Raw genomic sequence first — 22,055 nt, forward strand, 5'->3', positions numbered from 1 at the left:
ACTGCAGCCTACCAGGCTCCTCCGTCCATGAGATTTTCCAGGCAAGAGCACTGGAGTGGGGTGCCATTGCCTTCTCCGTTTGATTCCCTGATATAGTACTTTTTATTTATTTTACCATACAGTGCTCTTATAATTAAAGCTTCAAACTTTTGTTAAACACAGTGTTTAACACATGTCACATATGATTACCATATATATATTTTATACTTAGAATATATTAATTACATTAGTTACATAGCTACTATAGAGTCTCTACTCTATGAAGATGCAAAGGCAAACAAGATATACCTTTTATTTAAAAGATAAACATGATGTGATTGTCATTAAAAAGACAAACCAAATAAACCAACATTGCAAATCATTTTGATACGTGTCACAGTGAAGGTATTTAGGGAGCATTTAGAAAGCAGAAGGGAAGAAACATTTAACTCTAGAGAGTAAGAAGGGATACATACAGAAAAAGTGAATGAATGAATAAATTCTATACTAGTGCATTTCTTTATGAATCTCTTTTGGTATACAATGAAACTATTGTTTCAGTTCTGTTGCCTAGGATCTTGTTAAAATATACTTTGGTAGAAATCCTATTTATTCTTAAACAGTTATAAGTGTTTTAAAATAACAGTGAGTTTTAAAATAACATTATTTTAAAATAGAGACTTCAAATTCCCTTTCTTCCATTTTGGGCATTTATTGCTTCTAGAATTTAAGCCAAACCCAAAATAAGCCTTTTAGTTTATGCTATTAGGGCTTACTTTGTAAACAAAAAACAATATTACAACATAATTTAATATAATCTTGAGTCTCCTAGCCCACAGAGTAAAAAATCACAATTTTTTAAAGAAATACAATTTTAAAGACTATTAAATGGACCCAGAAGTCAGTCTCACCAAGTTCTAGAAACATGTAAATAGATGACATTTTTAGAGGATGGCACACACATGACTTCAGCTAAACCAGCAATTTTGTTGTCTCAATATATACTATAACAAAAATAATTTGCTTTTGTAATTATAATTTATTGAAAAGGCAGTTACAAAGTTTCACCTATTCTTGCTATAATCAGAGAGTATATGAACATATTCAAATATAAACCTATCAGTAGCTACCAGCTGTAGAACAGGTCTATGTCTTTTTCCAAAATCAGCATAATTAGCTTGAAATATATTTCATTATTAAATGAGATTAGAGAATTATTTCAGGCAAATTTAATTTTTCCCCTTTTTTGATCAGACATTTAAAAAATTGGAATATAGTTGATTTACAATATTACGTTAGCTTCAGATGTACAGGATAATGATTCAATGTTTTTAAAGATTATATTCCATCAAGAGTTATTACAAGATAATGGCTATGATTCCCAGGGCTGTACAATACGTCCTTGTTGCTTATCTATTTTATACATAGTAGTTCTTATATGTTAACCCTGTACCCCCAATTTATCCCTCCTCCCTTCTCTCTACCTTTTGATAACTTCAAGTTTGTTTTTGATATCTGTGAGTCTATTTCTGTTTTGCTACATACATTCATTTGTGTTATTTCTTAGATTCCAAATATAAATGATATCATATAGTATTTATCTTTCTCTGACTTGTTTCATTGAGCTTAATATTCCCCTAGGTCCATTCATGTTGCTGCAAATGTCAGAATTTCATTCTTTTTATGATGGAATAATATTTCATTGTAGATACACCACATCTTCTTTATCCATTTGTCAAAGCTGGTATTTATTTTTATTTGTAGAATCAAAAAGTTCAGTTCAGTTCAGTCTGTCAGTCGTGTCCAACTCTTTGCAACCCCATGAACCACAGCACGCAAGGCCTCCCTGTCCATCACCAACTCCCGGAGTTTACCCAAACTCATGTCCATCTAGTCGGTAATGCCATCCAACCATCTCATCCTCTGTTGTCCCCTTCTCCTCCTGCCCTCAATCTTTCCGAGCATCAGGGTCTTTTCCAATGAGTCAGCTTTCCGCATCAGGTGACCAAAGTATTGGAGTTTCAGCTTCAACATCAGTCCTTCCAGTGAACACCCAGGACTGATCTCCTTCAGGATGGACTGGTTGGATCTCCTTGCAGTCCAAGGGACTCTCAAGAGTCTTCTCCAACACCTCAGTTCAAAAGCATCAATTCTTCAGCACTCAGCTTTCTTCATAGTCTAACTCTCACATCCATACATGACCACTGGAAAAACCACAGCCTTGACTAGGCGGACCTTTGTTGGCAAAGTAATATCTCTGCTTTTTATTTTTATTCATTTATTTTTTATCTCTGCTTTTTAATATGCTGTCGAGGTTGGTCGTAACTTTCCTTCCAAGGAGTGAGTGTCTTTTAATTTCATGGCTGCTGTCACCATCTGCAGTGATTTTGGAGCCCAGAAAAATAAAGTCTGACACTGTTGTCACTACACAATAAACCTGGGTAAAAAATATACCAGTTATTTCAATGTAATCCCATAAGGTTTTTTTTTTTCTGTAAAGGGCCAAATATTAGATATAATCACAAAACATTTCAATATTGTTCAAAACTGTAATCATACATACAATTGTCCCAAGAAAACACATTGAAATTCTTCTGTACAGCTTGATAAGCTAGGAGATACAGAACATCTAAAAAAAACTGTTCCCAAATGGAATACTAAATATACAACATCAATTCTTAGCAAATTTGCTACAATGATGAAGTAAAGCATCAAGGAATATATTAAGTCAGACTCTATTATATAAAAACAACTACTTTCAAGTGTGGAAATGCGAATTATTTTATATTAATACTAATTATTAATTATTCTGATATTACGGTCAGATTTACTTTCAGATTTTCCTTTCTGAATTTGCTAAGTTGACCTTGGAATACAAGAAAATTTAATATACCCTATAATACTTTGTTTTTATTTAAAATATAAATTAATGTCTCATGATATATATATATATATATAATTTATAATAAAAGAGAAGAAATGGCATTTAATTTTCACCTATAATATATATTTTTGATACTGACATACTGTAGGCCACATATACATTTTCATTCATCATAGTTTAATGTACCTAAAAATTGAGTTAGGACAATATTCTGAAAATGCCTATGTGTACAATAGGATCTCATGATTTATGTGATTCAACTCATTTAAGGCCCTCTTGGGGACTTCAAGGAAATAACTCTTTTTATGAAGAGTTCTTAAATTTTTGCTCAAATTGTCAGAGGTCAAATTGTAGCCAAGGAACACTCTCTGTGTGCTCCCCGTGATGTCAGGGGTTGCTGTGAGTGGCTCTGGAAGGGTCCCTGGGCGAGAGGGCAGGGGTACAGCCATTGCTTCTCCATCGCCAGGACCGACACCAGGCGGCCCCTACCCTGAGCTTAAAGCAGTCTCCAGTGTGAAAATCCATAAGGGCCCAATGGACATGGCTTTAAAGGAATCCAGTCTCTGCTCTTTGGGATTAAGGATGAGACTCAGTTTCTCTCTAGGTGGCTTCTAATTATGGCAGAGTCACACTCTGAAGCTATTATTTAAAGCTCAGAGTATCCAATGATACTACAAAAATACAGGTTTTAGAGTCTGAAAGACATAAAATTTAACCTAATTGCTTACTTTATTGTGAATAACAGAATGAAAGTTGTGTTTCTCAATCGTCAGTGGTTGTCCATTCTAGGAATTATAATAAGTTTGGAATGGTACTGCATGTTAGTAAGAGTACTTTTTTTTTTCTCTTTAAAACCACACCCAGGAATTCCCTGGTGGTACAGTGGTTAAGACTCTGTGCTTCCACTGCAAGCGTCATGGGTGCCATTTCTGGTCAAAGAACTAGGATCCTGCATGCCACGCAGTGTTGTCAAGAAATAAAATAAAAATACCTTCTTCTTGTAAAAACAAAAGAAAACAAAAACCACCCTTCCCTCAATTATGGTGTGAGACTTATTTGCAGATGATGAAAGTTCTGTGTGTAGGACAAGTATTTAATTAAAGAATTTCACTAATTTTCTTCACAGTTATTTTTACACTTTAAAGACACATGTCCAAAAATTAACCCATTAAGCACTTAATATGTACTTAAAGATGACTTTCTCATTGTCAGTATTTATCAAATGTCCAAAAGAGATACCTCTAGTTTCTCCTCACTGGTAGATGTTTATCAGTTGCATTTCCCATACACACATGGGGTTTCCTGGTAGCTCAGACGGTAAAGAATCTGCCTGCAATGCAGGAGACCTGGGTTTGGTCCCTGGGTAGGGAAGATCCTCTGGAGAAGGGAATGGCTACCCACTCCAGTCCAATATTTGTGTCTGGAGAATTCCATGGATAGAGGGGCTTGGCAGGCTGCAGTCTATGGGGTGACAGAGTTGGACACGATGAGCGACTAACACTTTCACTTTTCATACCCACATAGATACATTAATATTGTATACTTGAAGGATGTTCCCCCAGATAACTGCCCAATAAAATAAGCTGATGGAACACATTTATCCTTGACTGCAGCCCTTCATTTGTCATATCTCAGGTCTTCTTTAGTCAAGAAAGGGAAATCTTCCCTTCCCAACATATGCTTCTTCCTTACTACCTACCGTTTTCTTTCTTCTGAAATAGACAATCAGGACTCTTCCAATTTGGGATATTGTTTTGGGAGATATAAATACCATTTCTGGGTGTATATCATTAGGAAAGATTAGCAGCTTGATAAGTTAAACTTCTCAGCCTAAACCACAGAGAACAAGACCATGAGCTTACCTAGTGCAGAGCTTCCACCCAGATCTTCTGGTGTCCCCTCAGCCCTTGTTCCACTGTCTCATCCCTTGATGCATTTAAAAGGAGAGAACACAGCTGGGGGGTTAATTTGTACCTTAGTTGAGAGATGTTCCTAGAAATGAGATTCAAACTGAAATTTTTCACTGGGAGATACATGTCAACATTTTTAAATAATCTATACAAGAATTATGAGGTTATTGTTTTGGAATTTCGTTTAGAAAAAAAGTGGGCTCTTTGTGCCAATCCAAAAAGCTTTAGTTTTGAGCTGCAAAAGAAAAGTTGTCAAAAGGGCTGACAACGTTATAGAGGGCAGAGACATTGAGATGCTGCTGTGACTCAAATAATGCAGAACTGAAAAATTTATTTGATGACTCATATTGGTTATTGCTTTTTAGGAGACATACTTGTTGTTTTTTAAAAAGCAGAATTCTAAAGCCTAGGTGCTAATCTCTATCAAACATTTGCAAACTATTTTTTTTTAGGCATATCAATCCAGGAAGTAAAACACCTGAGAATTTGCAAAGGTAAGAGAATGAAGAGGAGTGAGGTTAATGGTTCCAAGCTCTGACAGTACCATTCAGTGCTCAGTTTCTTATCTGCAAAGTTAAAAAAAAATATGCTATCAAAATAACTATTACTTCCTCTAAGGGGTGCAAAGTATTTATGATGTATCCTCAAATCATTGCAGGGTATCTAAGAAGGAAAAGGAGCCAGACAAAATAGCTCAAAAAAAAAACCCCACTGAGTTCCATTAATGAAGAACGCAGTAACAACAGCCAAGTAGTATCGTAATGTTTCTTTGTCTAGAAATGAAAGACCTGCATCCAGAGGAGAGCAAATGCTCTCTTTAAATTGGAAAGCTTTGGCTAGACAGAAGTTAGGTGTAGTGGCTGCTGCTGACGCTCTCCAATGATTCAGCAGAGCTATATTTAAATTTTAGGACTTTGTATGCCAGATATGAAACCAATACATTCTGGTTAGTGAAAAGTAAACAGGAAAAAGCTGTGCAGTTTTGAAGACCCCCCTCCCTCAGAATACTATGATAAAAGCAAGAGGTAGCATTCATATAACATTTGACAGCTTAGGAAGATCTTTTCATACACTTGATTTCATTTAGTCCCTACAACAACCCTGTGAGCTAAGTGTTATCAGCGCCGCTGTTCAGCCAGGAAAATGGAGGCTTTATATCATTTGAAGTCGTTTGCCTCAAGTTACGCACTTAATAACGAAGGAGGGCAGACTAGATGCAGAGCAGTTTTCTATTTCCTTGCCCTCATCCTGCCCAATCCTGTCTCTCCTCTACTATGAAATTGTTAGATGGGTGGGAGATCAGAAGGAAGGACCAAGTTATTTTTAATTAATCATGAGGGGACATTCAGTATCCTGAGTCACTTTCTAGAAGACTCACAGCTGTGAATCTGGATTTCTCAAACAGGATGTAATGATGTCCAGGATAGCACAGGATCTAAACATGTTTCCTATGTTCTAGAGAAAGCCTCCATAGTCCCTTGGGCAATCTGTCTTTTCTGCCCTTTTAAGAAAATCAGGTATCTGTCACACAAATCTGACTTTAAAGCAACTTTGCAGTGAAAGCAAAAAGATATCATCGGCCAGCTGACAACATTTTCTCTAACCTTCAACATCCTGGTAATCATGCTTTTCACAGCCAATAAAATGTGAGGAACCAAAGGAGGAAGTTGCCAGTTTTAAAGTGAGGGTTCTGCAACTGAGGTGATTGATAGCTTCGCACAGAACTTTCCCCTTTTCACCCCGCAGCAGGCACCCCATGACCGATAAGCCTCAAGCTCCCATGTCTCTCCAAGGCACCATCCCATCTCCACGCCACGGTCTGAGACTGCATTTCCTGATACACAAATTGATTTTACTGGACAGAAACATAATTTCCGTAAAGTCTCTTCCAATTCCTTTCAAACCCTAAGGCTGATGACGAACTTACTTTGTTCAGAAATAATGCCCCTACATTATATGACTTCTAAACCAATCAAGCCTTAGTTATGTCAGAAATAAAAAGAAAGGAAACCTACAGAAAAATATAAAGCATGGCTATGATTATTCCTTTAGAAATATGGCTTCTGTTACTTCTGGGAATTAGGTCTGCAGATTTTAGCATTGCATGTTTTTATTAACATTCTTTATAAAACATTTCATAGCTTTTGTTTGTAGCAATGTGAAAAATGCAATGAGAAACACAGTCTTGTACTCAACAGATTGATTAATCTTATATAAGTTCATTTGTCTAATAATTCTAGCTGGATTCAGTCAATGGGCTGAAAAGTCCATTACAAGAGTCAGACAGCGTGATCACAGGGGGCTCAGGTTGAAACAGGAATGAACTTGATAGACTTGGAAGATTTAGGCGAGTCCTTCCATGTTCCCATACTGTTGGTGGGGCTTCGGTTGTTAGTGAAGGAAGTCTGTCTTCGGCTCGTACTGTCAGAATCTTCTCTGGTGAACGTTCGTTTCATGTTTTGGCAGCACGGGAAGCTTTGGGCACAGTCTTGCAAGAGATGGCCACTAAAAAACATGTATATCCAGGGGTTGCAGCAACTATTCAAGGAAGCCAGTAATGCAGGGATGGCGGTGGCCGGGTTTTCTGACTCTGTATGGAAGACATAAGGGGACAGCATTTAGCTAATCAAACGCAAGTAAAATCACTGGATAAACTCATTCTTTTATTGGTTCACGAAAGTGGGAAAATGTTTTGGGTCAATATAGAAAATGAAGTATTTTGTTTATCAATCGGGGAAATAGTTGGTGAATGGAAATTGCTTGGTTGTAAAATATTTTCATGAGCAAGATGCCTTGAAATTAATTCAGATATTTTAAACCACTATTAAAATATCTAAGTAGAATGAGGGAGACTTGCAAGAGGCTAAGAATATTGACTCATTTACTAATAAAGCTTTGAATCATTTGTGTTAGCACTAGCATATGCTAATAGAGACAACACTTACAGAATGGCTGCCATTTCAGTGAAATCTCGAGTCCATAGCCACATATACCAAACTGTATGCATCCTGATAACTTAAGCAAAAGTATGACACTATGGACCATGTTTAGTCATTTAAGTTTTTTTTAATATTAAACACATTCTTGTAGTAAGAACTCTTTAGAAGGGGATAGTTGAACTAGGTCCCTGAAGGATGCAGTGTTTAATTGTTTTCTTTGGCTAATTAGAAACTTCTTTTAATTTTAAAAGAAAACCCTCTTTGATTGTGGTTTGAACAACTAAATTATATTATGGAGAACGGATGAATTAAGAAATTCCAACAGTCTTTTGAACCATTTTGTGTGTGTGTAATTGCATTGTCAAACCATATAAATACAACCTTTCACAGTAGAACTAGGCACTGAGAATATACCTTTTCTAAAGATAAGAATAATTGGCAAGCACTGACACTTCCTTATTAAATATAAACTTGGGTCTTCTCACTCTTGTTATGCCAGAATAAATTACAGGTTATTTCATCAAACTTTGTGCTGATGCAAATCTTAAAGGTGATCATGATCTGTGACCAAGATTCTATTCAAAAAGAATGAAAATCATCAACATACCTACACCCAGTGAAAAAAATTAAAACATTATGTTAAGAGATGGAACACTAGCTAAATGCCAAATTGAAATGACTTAAGAATCTTCCTTCAACAAGCTTAATCTTCATACCCCTAGGACCAAGCATAAAATATGCACAATAATATTTGTTGGCTGGATGAGGAATAAATAAAACTTTAGAAAATTAAAAAAATCTTTCTTCAGGAAAAATATGTCTGTTTTACCCTTACTTTAGGGCATTTCTACAAAAATTTTACAGTGTGTTACTTTTCACAAGCTAGCAAAAAGCAGTTGTGGCAGTCTAAGTATTTCCCTGAATCCAGCAGACTTGAAAGCAGGGTATTAACACTGCTGTTACAGCTTTGACAGTAAATTTTTCTGTTTTGTAAGTGCGTGGCTGACTGGAGGACACAGTTTCTGGATTTGTGGTTTTAGGGGCTGGTTATAGTATCTTTTAACCATTCGGCTCAAGGTGTGATTCTCATTCACGAAGTTAAGAACTATGGCCCTAGAGCATGTTATGAAAAGACTCTCTCTCTGTCCCCACTTCTGTCCCCTCGACAACTCCCCCCATCCCCAACACAGAGCCCCCATTCCTTCACCTTCCTCCGCGGTCCCGACACCTACCGACCCAGGAGAAATTCTTATCCCAGGCAGACCACATCTGGATGATGAAGAAGGGCGCCCAGCAAACGATGTAGGCCGTCACGATCACGAAGGTCATCTTCACGGTGCGGATCTTGGCGCGGGAAATGGTCTTCACGCTGCTCACACACCGCGCGTGCAGGACGCCTCGGCGCAAGGCGCCTTCGCCCGCGCCCTCGGCGGGGGCGCCGGTGCCCGGGCGCCCCGCGGTCTTTCCGCGGACGTTGCGCCAGATGTGGTAGCAGATGAAACCGTAGCAGGTGCCAAGGATGACCACGGGCGCCAGGAACACGCTGCCGGTCATCCAGGTCACGTAGGCCGGGAGACCCCAGGGCTGGATGAAGTTGGCCCAGCAGTCGTAGGTCCTGGTGACGTTGCTCACCTCGACCACGGAGAAGACGAAGTACTGCGGGGTGCTCAGCACGAAACTCAGCACCCAGGCGGCGGCGATCATGAGGCGCGAGCGGCGCGCGGGCCGCTGCAGCGTCTTCAGCGGGTGGCACACGGCGATGTAGCGGTCGGCGGTCATGACCACCAGCATGTAGGCGGAGGCGAACATGGCGAACACCTGCATGTGCTTCACCACGCGGCACAGCCCGTCGGGCCCGCGGAAACGGTAGGTGATGTCCCAGCCCAGCTGGGGCAGCACCTGGAAGAAGGCGACGGCCAGGTCGGCCAGGCTGAGGTGGCGGATGAAGAGGTGCATGCGGGACGTCTTGCGAGGCGTGCGGTGCAGAGCCAGCAGCACGCTGCTGTTACCCAGCACGGCCACCACGAAAATCACGGCCAGCACGGCGATCTCCAGCTTGGCCAGCTCCTCGTTGCGCGTGTCCGCCTGCGGGCCGCCGTCTTCCCCGAGCGCCTCCGAGTCCCCGCTGGTGTTGGCACCTCCGGCAGCCAGCGGCCACCACCGGCTGGAGTTGCTCGCGGGCCCCGCGCTGGGGCCCCCGGAGAATCGCATGCGGTCCATGCAGCGCCCCCTCGGCCTCGGCGGAGGCCAGTCCCCTTCCCGCCTCCTCGCGCGGGGCGCTCCCTCCTGCCCGCGCTCGCCGCCAGCGGGGCTCTGCTCCCTCTCTTGCGGGCGTCTCCGGGCGCAGAGTCCCACCAGCCGGCTCAGCCGCTCTTGGTGGAGTCGCCCGTCTCCTTCCCTGCCCCGCCCTTTCTCAACTCTGGCGGAGCCGGGAAGGCGCGCTCCGAGTCTCCGAAAGCCCTGGACTCCAAACTCAAATTATTAATACGGAGTCTGTTTCCCCAGATCGCGCTCCCTCTCGCCCCAGTGGTTGGAGGCTGCTCGGTGCCTACTCTCGCCACCTCCTCTCCCCCCAGGATTTTCCTTTATCCCAACTTCCTACGTCGGCGATTTGTCCTTTTTGCATCACTGCTGCAGGGGTGGGGCTGGAACGCGCGGGTTCCTCGGCGTATTGGTTGATGGTGATGCTTCCCCGCTCTTCTATTAAAAAAACAAAAACAAAACACCTCGGAGAACTGGACGCGTCAGACCTTTTCAGGGCTTCCCATCATTTCCTCAAGCCTCCGTCAAGAATCACCTTAACCCTGCATGTGACTTCAGTAGACGCGGTACCTAGAAACCCAGAGTCCACTGCCCGCTCGGGTGCTCTTGAACCTGAATTTGGCGCGGGACTCCCACCTGCGCCAGCCGGGATTTCTCCCTGCGCCGCGAGTCCGCCCATCCCTGGAGAGCCAGTCTGGCTAATTTTCATTTTCAGGACAACTCGACAACGGGAATTTCGTCTCTCACCGCCTCGCTCCTCTCCACCCTCCTCTGCAGTGTAACAGGAACTTTTTGGATGCCTGTTGTCTGTCTGCTGCCTGCGTTCGCTGACCCGAGGGACGCAGTCGCTGGTCCCGAGGCAGCCCCCGCGGCTGCCTGCGTGCACGTATCACAGAGGGGGGGAAAGGAATTTCTCTGGTTTTCCAGTTTCCTCTGGGGCTGGGAGCGGGTTTGGGGGTGGGTGGGACTTAGGAGTTTTCTCTAAATTAGATTCCTGGGGTTTTCTCCGGGAAAAGCCTGATTCCCACAGCTGGATGGGCGGGAATTGGGCCACAGGAGTCCGTGGGGACTTGATCTGCTTTACTGCCGAATCGTGGGGACATCTCTTCGGTAAACGAAGAGCAGCTGCCGGAGAGCAGCAGCCCAGGCAGCGCTGTCCAGGCCGAGCGAAAAGCCGCCAGGCTTCTTGCGCTGGTGGATGAGAAAGAGGCAACCTCTGGGCAGAAAAGAGATGCTCTGAAGCAAGAGGGAAAAGACCGCCCACCTATAGACTGGTTACTCTGGACCGCGGGAACCCAGCAGCGGGGCCGGGGACGCACAGAAATACTAACTGCCCGCTCTTTCAACTTCGGTGAAGGTACACTCGGAAGTACTGCAAGGGGGAGCTGTTTTCAGGCTGTTTCACACAAGAAGAGGCTTCCCTGGTGGCTCAGATGGTAAAGAATCTGCCTGTTATGCGGGAGACCCAGGTTCAATCCCCAGGTCGGGAAGATCCCCTGGAGAAGGAAATGGCAACCCACTCCAACATTCTTGCCTGGAGAGTTCCATGGCCAGAGGAGCCTGGTGGGCAGTATAGTCCATGAGAGTCGGACACGACTGAGCAACTAATACTTTCACTTTCACAGAAGTAGAAGGAAAAAAAAAACACAAAAACTCCACTCTGTAGATACACAAACATGACTTTTTGGTCAGAACGTATTGTGGCTATGGTAAAAATATAATTGTCTGAGAAGAATATCTATGAAATGTAGGCAAGTAAACCAGAAAATTTTCTGAGTTGCATTTCTCAATGATAATTCAACTTTGCTTCCCAGTTTATGCATGCCCAGTCTCAAGGCCGTCACACTTAAGAGTGCTGAATTCGACCTTGGGAGTCCTTCATTATGGCTGCATAAGCCTCGGTTTATGTATCTTTAAAATGGTAATGAAAGTACCTGCCTTACCTACTTATGCAGCTTCCCTTGTGGCTCAGCTGGTAAAGAATCCGCCTGATCCCTGGTTTGGGAAGATTCCCTGGCGAAGGGAAAGGATACCCACTTTGGGTATTCTGGCCTGGAGAATTCCGTGAACTACGTCCATGCAGACTCAGACACAACTGAAGGACTTTCACTTTCACTATCTACTTATGAGGTTATTTTGAGGATCAAATAAGACAATGTTCTGTATAGGGAAATTCTCTCAAACCTACAAGTTGTGCTGCATTAAGGAGTCAAAAGATTTGAAAAGTTCAGAGTTAACAATAAGTAAAAGGTTTCCAGATCACCTGTCTGGAAATATACTTTAAGCAATTAGGTAATAGTCAGTGACTCAGAGAGACAACCTTCTTTTAAGTCACAAATTATATTATTAGTGCCACATATGAGAAATAATCTTGTCTGACCCTAGTGTCCCAGGGTATTCTAAAAGTGGTCTGTTAGCCAGAACCTGGCAATTTTGTTGATCTTGGCCCTATACCTTTGAGCTTACAGGTTTCCTGAAGGATGGAATCTGCAGTACTGGGTCACCAAAGTTCCTTTTAGTATTTTTATTCCAGAGAGAGGGTGTGGTAGACTCTCAGGAAATCACTCATCAGTGTCAAGCCCTCTGATTAAATAATCAAACTATATACAAATTGTGAAAATAATTTGTTAGGTTACATTGGCCACACAGTTGGAAGATACTCATCCTCAGTGGACAATAGTACTAACTGTCATGGATTGAGTATATATATATACACACATTTATATGTTACATAGGAATATGTGTGTGTGTGTGTTGCAAATTCCAGAACCCAGTCCCTCTTTTAACCCACACAGTTTTAAAATTGTATCTGTCTTGGTTTTACTGGTTCTCTGTTCAAAGGGAACTAGGAGCACTGAAATACTCAAGTACCTGCTGTGAAAATCATTCAGTGGCTGGTAAAGGAACTGTGGTCCTAAAATATGAAAAGAAGATAGTCAGCATTTCCTGTGCTGACTGTTTCTTAAGCTTTATCTTCAAGCAATTTGTATTTCCTCTGTACTGGTATGAGGACTTATTACTTTCACCATCTTACTCTCAGTGGATTTCAGTTAACATATTGTGGGGGTAAAATGATGAAAAGAAAAAAAATGGACATTGTCCTGGAGTAACCTTTCTCTCTACCAGTCTTCCTTTCTCCCAGTTTGCAGTTGTCCTAGAATAACCTTTCTCTGCCAGTCTTCCTTTCTCCCAGAGTGCAATTCCAGATGTTTAAGATATATTTCAAGTAATGGAAACAGGCATCTCTTTCCCTTACTAGCTGTATGACTTTGTTTTAATCTTTGAGCTTCAGATTGTTTATCTATAAAATCTTGGTGATAAAACATAGTGCACTATCTACAAAGATTATATAACTGTTTAAGTTTCTGGCATTTCATGGGTATTCAAAACATTATTTCTCCCTTTCTGCCCAAATATGTAAATATCCTCCATATTACTTGTTATATAGCCAATAAGATGTTTCCTTCCAATTAAAGCAGCATTTCCCCAACCCCCTTCTTTGCAATAGAATATAATGGTATGTTTTCTAGAAGAAAAGAATTCCACAGTTGAGTACATTGGGGGAAGTGCTATATTGCATCTCATCCTCTCCTAGAGATTCATATATAAAAAAACCTCTGAGAAACCTACTTAACTGTGTTTGTCAATATTTCAGTAAGCTTTTTGACCACGGAAAAGACTCATCCTTTTACTTTCCCCATGAAATAGTGATGAACATGCCACAGGACAGTGGGTAGAGTTTGAAGAATACTGAGTAAATGTACTTGGAGTTTCAGAACACTTGGGGACTACCACCAGACTTAGTCAAATCAAGAAGTCCAGGGGCAGGGATGCCCAACATCAATGGGCTACACTTCGTTTATCATGTCGCCTTATGCACTGCTTTATAGCCTCAATCAGTATACTCTTCTTCTCCTTAAACTTGCAGTTTGCTTCCCCTTTCTTAGTGAGAAAGGGGAAGAAATTGGATAGCCACAGGAGCATCCATTTTATTTCTGTCACCCACAGAAATACTCTGATGCCTTCCCTTCAATTACAGGTTAATGACACTCTATTAAAAGTTAAAGGGATGTAGTCTGGTATTCATACAGTTACTTCTAGCAAATCAATAAATATTTGTTGCACATCACTCTGCTAGGTCTTGGGCTGGATACAAAGAAGTATGTAATGGTCACTAACATTTAGTAAACACTTTAGGCCAGGCACTCTTGCAAGTGCTTTACCTCATTTAATTCTCCTAGTGACCCTATAAATGGTGTACTCTTATTATTTTACCTTACATTTGAAGAAACAGATGCACAGAGATGTTGAACAACTAGCCTTTGGTGACACAGTGGCTAGTAGTGGAACAGGATTTGAACAGAAGCAGCTGACTCTGGCAGAATTTATAATCTTAACTGTTACACTGCGCTCCCACTAGTGAACCTCATGTTCTCACACCTTAAAGACTCATCTGGGGGTACTTATTTGGTTATTTAACATTTTATCTTTTTGGTGGGTTCTCCTTTAAGCCGAAGAGATCAGGTGGGATCTGCTCCAGTTTCTATATATCTTTGGGTTTTCTCTTTAGTAAATTAAGTACAGGGCTTCTCAAGTGGTTCAGTGGTAAAGAATCCACTTGTCAATGCAGGAGACACAGGTTCGACACCTGGGTCAGGAAGATCACCTGAAGAAGGAAAGGGCAATCCACTCCAGTATTCTTGCCTGGGCGCCATGGAATTGCAAAAGAGTGGGACACAGCTTAGCGACTAAACAACAACAACAAAACTAAGATAGTAGTGTTCAGCTAAAAATAAGAGAGAGCAGTGACATTTGCCAGTATTGAGTAAGCTCGTAACTCATGAGCTAAAAGTTTTATATTATTTCATTTACTATTTCAAATAATATTTTAAAATGAACTGAATATAGGGATACACTTATTATTATCCCACTTTACAGATTAATGACACAAAGGTTAGGGAGGTTAAGCAACTTAACCAAAGTCACAAGACTCCAGGTGGCTGGGCTGAGTCACCCATCAGCCCATCTGAAGTCCAGGCCTGGGTTCTGACCTCTACACTGCACTGTTTCCCGTATACATCACAGGAACTTAACACATATCTGCAGAATTAACACACGTAATAGAAACTGGGTTTTGAGTGCTGAAGGAACATAAAACTCAGAAAGTGCTTGATGATTGAATAAATTAGGGAAGAGTTCTTCAGGAGTTATTTTTGAGCACCTGAATCTCTCTAGTGTCTTAAATGTTCTAGTCATCTCTCTGCCTTACTGCCAGGTAAGTGCATATATGATTTTCAAATCACCCATTGAATCTCTGTCATACAAACACACACAAGGGATTCTACAAAATGATGCATGTCAAACGTGAACAAATGTCAGGTCTTCATTATAGTTACTCTATGGAGTCAAATGAAGAATGAGAACATGATTTGGTTCTATTTATATATGATTAAAATTGGCTTGCAGGTTAGTGTACAGAGCTATGGCATTAGAGAAAGTCTACTAAGCCCAACAGAATCTTAAGAATCCTAGTATTTATTGACAAAAAATTGAAATCTTACAACTTGTTGAAAATTTAAAATTTTCATTATAAGTCAGTCAAGGCAGCAGATTTTCCAAGAGAAAAGATTTCTAAATTCATTATTATTTATATCATATGTTCAGAAAATGTTTGCATTTAAAAATTATATGGTGAATTTAACTTAAAACTTTAAAAATAAAAGCTCATTTAAAACACTGAGTTTAAGAATTTTGCTCCGGATGAACTAATATTTATTTGGGTTCTCTGCATATTTATGGTTCAACAACTTTGATATTATGCTTAGCATTTGATAGTCATCAAGACACATTCTTTTAGCAAGCTGGCATCATTGAGCCTGTCTCTGTGTATTCATTAACTCCTTTTCTCACAAGAGAAAAGATTTATGTTGTGTGAAGGGTGCTAACATCAGGAATCATGATACTATCATTATTTTGTTTATCTACTATGAACACTAACTTTGTAAAATAGAAAAATAATTCTGCTTGCTTCTCCTTTTCTTTTTTGAGATTTGACAGGTAGTTTTGAAGAAATGCATTCTATTTCTATTCTTCATCCACTCCACCCACCTCTTTTGCCTGCCACCTCACACACACTTGCCAGATGCTTTAAGGTTTCTGAAAGCCTCTTTTTTTTTCCTATTGCCAGGGAGGAAAATTATTTTTTCTGTTAGGATTTTCATGGTAATAATAACATATTTACAACTAATTTATCCCTGGATATAGCAGACATGTTGCCTGAGAAAAGGTTTAATCTATTTGAACTATAACCTCTATGTACATGTGAGAATTTCTTAGGTGTAATTTCTTTAGATATATTTAAGATATAGTTATAAAATAGGAGAGGCTGAAATATGTGGAGCTTTGCCTCTGTGTTCCCAAACAGATTTTTATCTGAATATATTTTCTGACTATGTGTAAGTCAGTGGTTAGAAGTAAGTGATTACATGGTAAGTCATAAAATAAATATGAGGACATTACTATTATATTTCCTAAGTACCTGCAATCAAATGGATGTCTGATGCTCTTTACTCATTCCCACATGGAATACACTATTAAAAAGAAAGAATTAGCATGTAACTGATCTTCAGGAAAGATTTTGTACTTTTGCAGAATCTTGCTTAACTTTGTATTTGAAAAGCCAGTCCATCTTTTCAAGAATTCAGCTATTCTTTCAATGAGGACCTATCACTGCCACATAGCATTTTAAAAAGCTGCTTCACACGGCTAAATCACATAAGGATTTGTTTTGTCATAATGAAATGGTAACTTGGAGTACCCAACTGTAGAAGTCCTGGGCATACAAAAAAATCTGAAGCATATTTTTAATATTACTTTTACTGATTATGAATAAGGGAAGAGGAAAAAAAAGCTATATGAATTTTCTCTTTGAGGGAGGAGAGTTTTGACCCCCTATATCTCTTACATTCTGTCTTCACCCCAGCCTTCAATCTGCCCAGTACACACAATGCTGATTACAGATACCTCTTTACTCACATCAATGTTCATTGCCTAAGGTTAAATTTCTGGAAGTAGAATAATGAGGCCAAAGGTTATATAAAATTTTGACCTTATTATCACGTCACAATATGCCAGCCTAGTGATGCCATATGTAATAATTAATCAGCAATGCTTGGAAGGGCCCATTTTCCACAGCTTTATGGTCATGGAATCTCTTCATTAAAAATTTCTTTCTAAATTTGATAAATGAATAAATAATTAATTGAATGTGTATGATTGATAAATAATGAGGCTAAATATTTTATAAATGTCTTATCTAATTATATTTCTTATTTTGCAAATTAGTTACATTTTTGGGTACATCTCTGGTAGCATTCTTGGTTTTCTATTTTTTTTTATTTGGAAGCATTCTAATTTATATATCTATATATGATACTTTCTCCAGTTTATCTTTCATTGGCCTTATTCAATTTGCTTTTAAATTGTTTCTTTGTTTTCTGGTGAGACTGAATATATTTTAAAATATTTCTGACTTTTAATATTTTTTCTTTTGTATATTGCTTACATCTATCTTTTGATTCATTTTCTATTTGAATATACCTTTTTTTGATATTGATTGGTAAGACTTATGGGCCTTCCCAGGTGGTAAAGAACCTGCCTGCCGAAGCAGGAGACATAAGAGACATGGGTTCAACCCCTGGGTTGGAAAGATTCCTCTGGAGGAGGAAATGACTAACCACTCCAGTATTCTTGCCAGGATAAGCCCCAAGTACAGAGGAGTCACAAAGAGTCACAAAGAGTCCACAGCTCACAAAGAGTCAGACATGATTGAAGTAACTTGTCATGCACACATGGTGAGAATTATGTGCACCTATTTATATATTCTTGCAATAAAGAAGTTTTTAGTTTTTCTCTAGTCATATTTATCAAATATTTCCTTCAATGACATGATGAGAAAGTCTTTTTTGTAAATTGAAATTATAGTTGCTATGTATATACACATTTTTATTGATGTACATTGCTAACTTTTAGGTTTTTATGTCACTTGGAACTTATTTTGTGTAAGGAGTGAATCAGGGATTCTACTAAACATTTCCAACGTCTAATTATTCCAATATCATTTATCCAAGAAACAATTCTCAGGCACCCTCCAGTCCATTAACCTGCTAACTCTTACTGTCCACCATCATTCTCTAGGTCCTCTCTTACCTTCTTACCTATTTTATGTTCGATAGTCCATTGGTTTCATTAATTCTTTTGAATTCTCATTTCTCCTTGCCCCCTCTTTTTTTTTTTAAAGGTGTACTTCCCATGGAAAATAACTACTTTTGGTTAAATGCAGTTTTGTTCTTGTTGTAGAGCAGCTGAAATTGATGAGAAAAACACAACGACTGGTCTAATTTTACATTGCAAGTCACAAACCTCAAGGGGTTTATAATGTCCAGCAATCCTAGTATAGTTACCAAGCTATATAGTATCCCACTTGGCAAGATAAAACTTTAACACTTTCTTTTTTTTTTTTTTACTCTTTTAAAAACAATTATTTATTTGGCTCTGCTGGTCTTAATTGTTTTAGCCACTGGAACATCAGGGAAGCCCCTGAGCTTCATCCTTATTTCACAAGAAATGTATGTACATCGGAGGAGAACTTGGCACCACTCCCTCTATCGATTTGCCTGCAGCCATACCCACATCTTCTGCCTCTGCTGCTTTATAGTGTCAATTTCCCAACCTTCTCACAGGTTCACTGGATCTCTTCCTCTCTCAACTTCTTAGGGGTTTTGCTTCTGGAATCATCAGTTTTTCCCTCTCAACTGATTTGTTCCCATCAGCTTATAAGTATGCTGTAATATCTCCCATCTTAAAACTTTCCCTTGACCTCATAAACCCCAGAGTTTTTGCTCCATCTCTCTGCTCCCCTCTGTAGCAGAAAAGCCCATCTATATATGCTGTTCCCAGTTCTCTTCCAAGCCTCCTTTTTCTTACAGTTGCAAATGAAATATTATATCATAGAACATTTGATAATATATATGCAATTAAGGCTATGAATTGTAAAAGCAGAATCGTTACCCTTGAACTTATCACCTTGTTCAACAATTAAAACAACACTTAGCTTTTACCTGTATCTTCCTTCTTTTACCCTCTTGCCTTCTCACCAACCATCAGTTCAGTTCAGTTCAGTCGCTCAGTCATGTCCAACTCTTTGCGACCCCAGGGACTGCAGCACGTGAGGCTTCCCTGTCCATCACCAACTCCTGGAGCCTACTCAAGCTCATGTCCATTGAGTCGGTGATACCATCCAACCATCTCATCCTCTGTTGTCCCCTTCCCCTCCTGCCTTCAATTTTTCCCAGCATCAGGGTCTTTTCCAATGAGTCAGTTCTTTGCATCAGGTGGGCAAAGCTTCAGCATCAGTCCTTCCAATGAATATTCAGGACTGATCTCCTTTAGGATGGACTGGTTGGATCTTCTTGCAAGAGACGCTCAAGAGTCTTCTCCAACACCACAGTTCAAAAGCATCAATTCTTCAGAGTCAGCTTTCTTTATAATCCAACTTTCACATCCATACATGACTACTGGAAAAATCACAGCTTTGACTAGACAGAGCTTTGTTGGCAAAGTAATGTCTCTGCTTTTTAATATGCTGTCTAGGTTGGTCATAACTTTTCTTCCAAGGAGCAAGCGTCTTTTAATTTCATCTGCAGTGATTTTGGAGCCCCCTAAAATAAAATCTGTCACTGTTTCCATTGTTTCCCCATCTATTTGCCATGAAGTGATGGGACTGGATGCCATGATCTTAGTTTTCTGAATGTTGAGTTTTAAGCCAACTTTTTTACTCTCCTCTTTCACTTTCAACAAGAGGCTCTTTAGTTCCTCTTCACTTTCTGCCATGAGGGTGGTGTCATCTGCATATCTGAGGTTATCGATATTTCTCCAGGCAATCTTGATTCCAGCTTGTGCTTCATCCAGTCCGGCATTTCTCAGGATGTATTCTGCATATAAGTTAAATAAGCAGGGTGACAATATATGTTATATTTTTTTGTTCTTTCACTTGGTAAAAACAAATGATTGTATTATAGTTGTGTGTGTGTGTGTGTGTATACACATATATGTATGGGCTTAGAGAGAGTGTTCCCTCACAATATATTGTCTGATTTTGCTCAATTTTTAGCTATATAGTGATAATATATTATATATAAACCTATATAACTTGCTTTTCATCACTCCAAGTTAAAAATACTAAAATTCATCCATGTTGTTACATAGACTACAGTTCATTTATTCTAACTATAGTATACTGTTCATTCTATAAATATGCTATGATTCATTTTCCTGTCAATGAACAGTTGGAAAATTTTTAGTTTTTTCTTCTTATAAATAATGCTACTGTGGACATTCTTGTTTATTTCTCTTGGCACACATGTACAAGTGATATTTAGGGAACATATCTATGAGTAGAACTGCCAGGTCATAGCATACGTGAATATCCACATTGTCTTCCAAAGTAGTTCTTTCATCAGCAGTAGTTTAGTTCCCATTATTTCATATTGTTGCCAACACATGTTATTATCAGATTTAATTTTCATCAATCTAGAGTAAGTGGTCTGTCTGTGTGGCCTTAATTTGCGTATTATTGGTTACTAAGAATGTTGAACACATTTTCATTTGTTTATTTGCCATTATTATTTTTCTTTCGTTTGTGTGTAATGCTTCTTTCTATAGGTTGCCCAGTTTTCTACTTGTTCTTTGCCTTTTTTCTTAATGATTTATACAATTCCCCATATATTTGGATACTAATCCACAGTATATCTTTTTGTTTAGTTTGAGGTTAGTCTTTCCTTCTACTGATGCTGTCTTTTCATAAATAGCAGTTCTTAATTTTACTGTACCTGAGTTTCCTGGTTTTTTCATTTATGACTAGCCTAAGCAATATCTTTCATGTTTTGCCTAAGAAATTCTTTCCAATATCAAGACTTTATAGATATTTTAATATTTTCTTCTCATAAAAGATTTTAAATTCTGTTTACACATTTAAGCCTTTAACCCACTTGAAAATGATTCTCATTGATGGTTGGAGGGAAGGATCTATTGCCGTTGTTTAGTTCATATAGATGACTGATTTAGAAGGATTTGTAAGGGAAAAAACCTTCTCCTTCCCCTGTTTATCTGCAATGACCAAACTCTGTCATAAATCACATTTTCCTGTATATGTAAATTTTTGAGATTGTCTGTTCCTATTCCAAACCCACGCTGTCTTATTATTACATTTTTGACTTCAGGTCTTGATGTCTGTTTGGACAATTAGCCCTCTTTTGCCTTTTCCTCTGCCCTCTCTCCCTCCCCTTCCCCGAGTCAGATAGTTTAAGCTAACAGTGTTGCTTATGGTGGGAACCTTGGGCCACAGCGCATCAGTTTTGCCTCTGGAGGTGCTGGAGACTGGACCCTGAGAAACTAGGTCCATCGTGTGGGCACTTCATGCCTGCGTGTCTGACTCTCCTATGCTGCGGCTCAGGTGAGCTTCCCTGGTTGGCAGTACTTGTTGCCGCGCATTGTCCTTGGGAGGATGGAGGACTGTCTGTATGACTCCATGGGGGTGAGGATAAGTGGAGTCTCACGCTTGTTCTCCCCTGAACCCTGCCCTCTGGGTCTTTCTTCTTTGCTGATTTTTATCTGTATCATTTGCTGTAAACGTGAGTATAAGAGCTATTGTGAGTTCTCTGAGTTCTTCCGGAGAATCATTGAATCACTTCCTCTAGGTTCAATGGATTTAGAGTAAAACATAGACATCTCTATTTATAACAAGCATGTAGGGGGGTCTGTGGGTTGTGCTTTGAAAAACACTGAAATATCCACTGCCATGAGAACTCATCCTGCTTTGAAAGTGCAAGTGCAAGTGCAAGTCGCTCAGTCGTGTCCGACTCTTTGCCACCCCGTGGACGATGCAGTCCATGGAATTCTCCAGGCCAGAATACTGGAGTGGGTAGCCTTTCCATTCTCCAGGGGATCTTCCCAACCCAGGGATCGAACCCAGGTCTCACGCATTGCAGGCGGATTCTTTTTTTTTTTTTTTGCAAGCGGATT

The 22,055-nt window shown here is 39.8% G+C and overlaps 1 protein-coding gene across 1 annotated transcript; it reads right to left on the reverse strand.

Moving 5' to 3' along the window:
* Nucleotides 1-6,873: 6,873 nt before the first annotated feature.
* Nucleotides 6,874-10,434, reverse strand: AVPR1A (arginine vasopressin receptor 1A). The gene is made up of 2 exons (XM_043447213.1): nucleotides 8,945-10,434; nucleotides 6,874-7,363 (listed from the first exon to the last, which is right to left on the reverse strand). Exons 1-2 carry the CDS (start codon nucleotides 9,930-9,932, stop codon nucleotides 7,077-7,079), a joined length of 1,275 nt encoding a protein of 424 aa, XP_043303148.1. The 5' UTR covers nucleotides 9,933-10,434; the 3' UTR covers nucleotides 6,874-7,076.
* Nucleotides 10,435-22,055: the final 11,621 nt, after the last annotated feature.

The sequence above is a fragment of the Cervus canadensis genome, chromosome 25 (genome assembly GCF_019320065.1).
Source record: "Cervus canadensis isolate Bull #8, Minnesota chromosome 25, ASM1932006v1, whole genome shotgun sequence".
Taxonomy (NCBI): Eukaryota; Metazoa; Chordata; class Mammalia; order Artiodactyla; family Cervidae; genus Cervus; species Cervus canadensis.

What these genes read in the sequence shown, in the direction of transcription:
- AVPR1A (XM_043447213.1), bottom strand. Translation starts at nt 9,932, where the DNA reads ATGGACCGCATGCGATTCTCCGGGGGCCCCAGCGCGGGGCCCGCGAGC. An exon ending in TAAGAATTTCTCCTGGGTCG is followed by an intron (nt 7,364 to 8,944) that starts GTAGGTGTCGGG and finishes TCTTCCATACAG; the next exon opens with AGTCAGAAAACCCGGCCACC.